Genomic DNA, 6,226 nt, shown 5'->3' on the forward strand with positions numbered 1-6,226 from the left:
AATCTCTTTGATATACTTTTACCAGCAGTAGTTGGGGTTACGAGTTTCTGTCTTTTATTTTGAAAAGATGAAAAGTTTGGGAACCACTGTGTTGCTCAAGGAAACCAAACTTTTAAAAGATGACACAAAGCTGAAGAATCTCTTTGATATACTTTTACCAGCAGTAGTTGGGGTTACGAGTTTCTGTCTTTTATTTTGAAAAGATGAAAAGTTTGGGAACCACAAAAACAAAACCTTTAAAAAAATAACACAAAGTTGATGAGACTCAGTGTCCTATCAGCAAACTTTCTATACATTTTTTTATCCAGCAATAGAGACTGTGTGTCTTTTAWTTTGAAAAGTTAAAAAGTTTGGGAACCACTATACTTAAGAAATCGGCAAATTTCTTCAAGCTTCACACTAAAATAGCCACTAACTTGGAAATGTCTAAGAATATCATTTCTGTGTTTTGTTTTTATCTGCTTCTAGACCTGACTCCCACTCAGAGTCCATCTGAGGTAAAATAATATTTTATGTGTACATATGTGTGCAACTCTGACTGGGAATGAATCACAYCACATAAATCTGCCTCTTCCTGCAGGCCCCGTGCCGTAAACTGCTGACTACACTCACCAAAGGCCTCAGTGCTCAGGTTTTTAAATCCCATCATGAAATCTACGTGCCTAACTGTGACAGGAGTGGCTATTTTAAAAAGAAGCAGGTGGGTTTGCAGGGTTTCCATCAGGACTTGTGCTTTTTTGGGGGGGAGGGGATGTGCTTTTTATTGTTTGTTTCTTTGTTTGTGCCCAGTGTTGGTCATCTCGAGGCAGGCAGCGTGGAAGGTGCTGGTGCGTGGATGAGAACGGCGTACCCGTCACTCCAAAGACTAAACAGCGGGGCAGTGTGAGCTGCTGAAGATGGAGATGAAGAGACGAGACTGAGATGAAGGAACAGAAAAAAAAAAACAAAGGGACTCAAAGCCTGACTCTGCATCAGTCAGACTGAAGAGGACCGCTGGTTGTTAGTGCCCCCTGCTGAACAGATTCAGACTCTGTTGGTCGGGTTCTTCCTCACATCTGCCTGGATGAAATGTACAGTTAAAAATAAATTATACAGACTCCAGGTGGCATTTAGAGATCAAATTAAACAGACAACATGCAAACAAACATGTAAACAAGTCTCACATCAGGTCATTCCACTTGATGGTTCTCTTCCAAAAAATGATTGAACTTTCAGTAAAAAGTTATTTTAATTTAAATAATGTCTGAAACCATGAACCACTATTAACATTACAACTTTCAACGTGTTTTTCATTGTTTTGTATGTTTGTTCTGATTTTACCATATTTATATATTTTCTGTATTTTTTTTGTAACTTAAAGCTTCTTTAATTATATTACTGTTCTTGCTGCAAACAAATATAACCATATTTATATTACTGTAAATATGTCTATTTATGTTAATAAAGACCATTCAGAGTTACAGGTGTGCACACTAGAATTGGTAAATGGACGGTACTTATATAGCGCCTTTCTATCCATCCAGGACACTCAAAGCGCTTCACACTGCAGACATTCACCCATGCACACACACATTCACACACTGATGATGGCAAACTACAATTGTAGCCACAGCTGCCCTGGGGCACACTGACAAAAGTGAGGCTGCCACCAAACCCTCTGACCACCATCAGTAGGCAAGGTGGGTAAGGTGTCTTGCCCAAGGACACAACAACTGAGTCGACTGGACAGGGATCGAACCAGTGACCTTCCGGTTCCAGGATGACTCCCCTAACCACTCTACCACAGCTGCCCCAAATTTAGGAATCTGATTTACTTTTTAACACTTGGTAGCTTTAAAAAGTGATAAAAATGAATTATATTATGTTTAACAGACTTGTTTTGTGTATTTTTATGTGCTCTTGTGAATAAAACAAAAAGTACATTTGTTCAAAAGGCACACTGATTTCAAGAAAAAATAAGAAAATCAAGAAATCAAACATCAGCTGGTGTCTGTGTTTCATGTGACTGTCCAAGTTAAAATAATCAATAATGGCTGCAAACAATATTTTGCATATATACAGTATTACAGCAGCAAACTCATTTTTGCACTGAACTTTTATAAATGGAGAACATATTTGTGTGTGTGTGTGTGTGTGTGTGTGTGTGTGTGTGTGTGTGTGTGTGGGTGTGTGTGTGTGTGTGTGTGTGTGTATGTTTCCTCCCTTATGTAAGAAATGCTAAAAGTGATCAGGAATGCATGTTCAGATTCAGACAACTTTATTTATCCCCAAGGGCATTTCATTTCAGCAGTTTCAAGGTTCACACAGATACACACCCACACAGACATATGCTTATACATAACAAATAAATAAAACGAAATATATAATAATTATAACACTGTTCAATGTGCTATATATTTTTATGGCACATTGATTTTTTATGTAAAAAAAATCTACTTTTTTGGAATATCTATAAGACAAGTAGCCAAGAAGAAATATGGTGAATAGATTAGATGACTATAATAATAATGTAAAGTACAAAAATAATAAGAAATTTTAAAATTTATTGTATGTATTTAGCWTTGTAATGTCACACCCACAGGCCAGGAAAAAAGGCCCCCGGGTTGCCCACAGACCACCAGTTGATAATCACAGTTGTAGCACATTTCAGGGCTCCAGACACTTTTTATTAGTGAGACAAGAGGCAGAAATGGCTCTTTCAGTTATAAAGGATACTTACCTTGTGGTCTAGAAGAGAAGGGAAAAAAGAAAAGGTCTTTTATATATTTTAACTAAACAACCCATTATCTTTGATCCACAAATATACRGTAGGTTTATGCTTTATTATTTTTGAAACAATGTTTCTATAGAATATATTTCATTCTTCATCAATATTTTAATTTGTGTTTGCAGTGAAGGCAACATTCATGAGCCAAATACAGAAAACTCAGCCTTTTTTTATTATACTGGACTGTGTAAAACACAAAATCAGCTACAATGGGCAGACGTTGGATCAGTGTGTGTGTGTGTGTGTGTGTGTGTGTGTGTGTGTGTGTGTGTGTGTGTGTGTGTGTTTTGACTCACAGCAACTCCTGAACTGCAGGCAGACTTCAGCCTGCTTTACATACACAGGAGGACTTCCAGGCATCAACAAGCTGCTCCCAGACTGAAACACCCGAGGAAGAGACATGTCTTCTCCCTCCTCCTCCTCCATCTCCACTCTGAAGCCCAAGAGGAAGACCAAGAAGAAGCACTTCGTTCAGCAGAAGGTGGAGGTTTTCCGAGCCAGTGACCGGGTGCTGAGCATCTTCATGTGGGGGGTCAATCACTCGGTACAGAAACGAACCGCTTTGTGCTTTAAACACATTTTTTTTTAAAATAATGTGGACCTGAACTTGTCTSTCTCTTTCTCTCCCTCTCTTCTTCCTCCTCACTGCCCAGATGAACGACCTGAGCCAGGTGCCCATACCTGTCATGCTGCTTCCAGATGACTTCAAAGCCAGCACCAAGATCAAAGTCAACAACCATTTCTTCAACAAGTAAAGAGCTCCTCTCTGCTCCATCCGCCCYGCTTCCTGTGGACCGCACAGATTTCTCTGGTCCTCCTTCTGATTTATTCTCCTGGGCTTATCAGAAAACAGCAGACCCCCTTTAGAGAACAACGCTGCTTTTTCTCCTCTAARTGCACCTTTAACACTTTAACAAAGTGGTGTATGTGTCAAATCATGAGATAACACAAGGATGCTGTGCACTAAAGATAGACAGCCTGCTTTAACCATCGTGTGAGTTATTTTTGTGTAACATGACCAAAAAAATCTTTATTTTATTCATAGAAACCAGGCTCTACATGGTTCCCATCCTGAGTAAAACTGAGTGGCTTTCAATAATCCTTTAATCCATTCAGGAATCTTTTAAAGACTTTGTGATCAGAGGTGGGAAAGGGAAAGAAATGTGTTTTTTCTCGAGCTGAAGGGCTGTAGATTCAAKTTGATGTTTARTTAAATCGAAACAATTAAGCAGCACAAATCCATAAATTCATCCACCTAGACAGAAACTGAACACTTTGTGAGGGCTGTTACAACTAAATTACCTTTCTTCTTCTTGTTCTGTTCTGTTTCAGGGAGAACCTACCTGCTCAGTTCAAATTCAAAGAGTACTGTCCACTGGTATTCAGAAACCTGCGAGAGCGCTTTGGCATCGAGGATCAGGATTACCAAGTACAAAAAACAACACGAGACAAACCCATGATTGTGGAAAAGTGGAGAAAAGTTATTTTCTCTGAACTGGAAGAATAATACAGATAAAATACACACACACAAACAAAGACATCTTTCAGAGTTCCCTCCTTTGGTGGAGCACGTTTATTGATCTGCTCCAGCTTACATTTGCATGTCTTTGTGTTGTATTTGCATGTGCCAGGTGGTGCACCCAGTCAGTGCACGCTAATTTGCTTAGATTATACGATTACAGGAAACCTGCAAGACCTAATGCAAGCATTGCATTATCATAAAGTTTAAGATTGCTTTCAAAAACTGTGCACTGAAAATGTGGTGAAATATTTGAGCTGTAAAGAAATGTTTGTCCAGAGGCTACATGTTAATCACGTTACATCCCTCTATAAGGTGTCTCTGGCTCGCAGTCCCCCTCACAAAGATGAAGAGGGGAAATGYGTGGGGCTGCTGCTGACGTCATACGACCGCACTTTGGTGGTGAAAGAAATTTCCAGTGAGGAGGTGGAGGAAATGCACAACATCCTCTCTGAGTATCACCAGGTAGGACTTTTTGTTGTGTGACAGGAGGTGTGTAAATCCTGGAAAAGGAAGACATTTTAAGCAATTTATAATTATATGTTCATACTCTTTTTTTATTTAATAACTGATTTGTTCTAACTTTGTGATCTTCACTTGTTATTTGTGTCCTCATTTTACTATAACCATAGCAATAACTCGACACTCACCACATCAAAGCTAAAAGATGATTGACAGTTAAACGACATGATGATGATCAAATTTTTACCAGGTTTTACAATATTTTACAATTCTACAATTTCTAAAGAAAATAAAATAAATAAAAATGCAGTGTTACAGTGAAGCAAGTGTCTCAACTGTCGACAATTTGCAAACACCATTTTGGCAGTTTCCAAAATGTTTCATCACGTTTACAACAGTTTTGAATCTTTTTGTATGAGGCATAAGTTCTCATTCAACTCATTACTCTGAACCTTTGAACATGTTTTAAAAATTCACAATAACTACCCACTCAAAACTGTCAGAGTTGTTGTGGACTTCTGGAACTCGTCTCAAACCCCTTCTCAATTTTGTTTTCCTAATTCCAGAGCACTGAAGCTGTATTTTATGTCAACATGTAAGCAATCAGTGGATTTCGGTTCAAACTTATAGGTTTATTCAAGCATATTCAGCAAACATCTTCACATTTTCAGGTAATTTTGTCTCCCATACTTGCAGCTGCTTTAATCATGAAGTAAGTTTTGTATTTTARGGATTTTTTTTACACGAGAACCCAACAGAATAAAAAGCTTAAAGAATGATGACATCTTTTTTTAAGTTGTGATTGTCAGAACTCCTCACAGACTGATGTTTGCAAACATCACTGTGAGAGTTGAGAGCAGGTGGAACAGAGAGAGGTGGATTGGAACTTTGGAGAGACGAATAATAAAGATCAGAGGAAGAAAGACACAACGTTTGTAGATGAGGGGGAGAGGGTGTAGCAAAGAGCAGAGGCACTGAAGGCGGGCGAAGCATCCAAAGCAACAGACAGCACAAAGAGAGGTGACGTGAGAGCAGACAGGCTGTATTGTGACAGAGGGAAAGCGCACTGCTTCATGYTACCTTGAGTAGTTGTTGCCTGTTTTGTTCTCTTCCAGCATATTGTCACCTGCCACAGCAGCACCCTGCTCCCTCAGTTCCTCTCCATGTACAGAGTGACCGTGGAGAGCGAGGACACCTACCTGTTAGTGATGAGGAACGTGTTCAGCCACAGGCTGCCTGTGCACAGGAAGTACGACTTGAAGGTAAATACTGCAGAAGATGTGTTTTTTTATGCTGTCCACTGTCATGCAGAGAGATTAGTCAAAGCGAAAATGTCTTCAAATTATACAGCGGGTAAAATAAGCATTGAACACGTCACCATTTTTCTCACTAAATATATTACTAGAGGTGCTAATGACATGAAATTTTCACCAGTTGTCGGTAACAACCCAAGTGATCCATACATACAAAGAAATCAA

At 39.1% G+C, this 6,226-nt stretch overlaps 2 protein-coding genes and 1 long non-coding RNA gene across 3 annotated transcripts in view; 2 read left to right on the forward strand and 1 right to left on the reverse strand.

Moving 5' to 3' along the window:
- The window catches only part of LOC106518075 (insulin-like growth factor-binding protein 3), a 3,437-nt gene extending 2,496 nt beyond the window's left edge, over positions 1-941 (forward strand). Inside the window, exons 2-4 of the mRNA XM_014009174.1 lie at positions 469-497; positions 581-700; positions 790-941. Coding sequence (XP_013864628.1) covers positions 469-497; positions 581-700; positions 790-894 — 254 coding nt within the window. The 3' untranslated portion in view covers positions 895-941. The remainder of the gene's footprint in view (positions 1-468; positions 498-580; positions 701-789) is intronic.
- The window catches only part of LOC106518076 (uncharacterized), a 5,702-nt gene extending 2,569 nt beyond the window's left edge, over positions 1-3,133 (reverse strand). The window contains exon 1 of the long non-coding RNA XR_001310275.1: positions 3,064-3,133. This is a non-coding gene — a long non-coding RNA (uncharacterized LOC106518076). The remainder of the gene's footprint in view (positions 1-3,063) is intronic.
- LOC106518074 (phosphatidylinositol 5-phosphate 4-kinase type-2 gamma) overlaps positions 3,034-6,226 on the forward strand; it is a gene marked incomplete in the record, with an annotated part of 4,408 nt that continues 1,215 nt past the window's right edge. The window contains 5 exon segments of the mRNA XM_014009172.1: positions 3,034-3,311; positions 3,421-3,518; positions 4,100-4,196; positions 4,602-4,751; positions 5,864-6,010. Coding sequence (XP_013864626.1) covers positions 3,168-3,311; positions 3,421-3,518; positions 4,100-4,196; positions 4,602-4,751; positions 5,864-6,010 — 636 coding nt within the window.

This window comes from Austrofundulus limnaeus, unplaced genomic scaffold (genome assembly GCF_001266775.1).
Source record: "Austrofundulus limnaeus strain Quisiro unplaced genomic scaffold, Austrofundulus_limnaeus-1.0 Scaffold55, whole genome shotgun sequence".
Taxonomy (NCBI): Eukaryota; Metazoa; Chordata; class Actinopteri; order Cyprinodontiformes; family Rivulidae; genus Austrofundulus; species Austrofundulus limnaeus.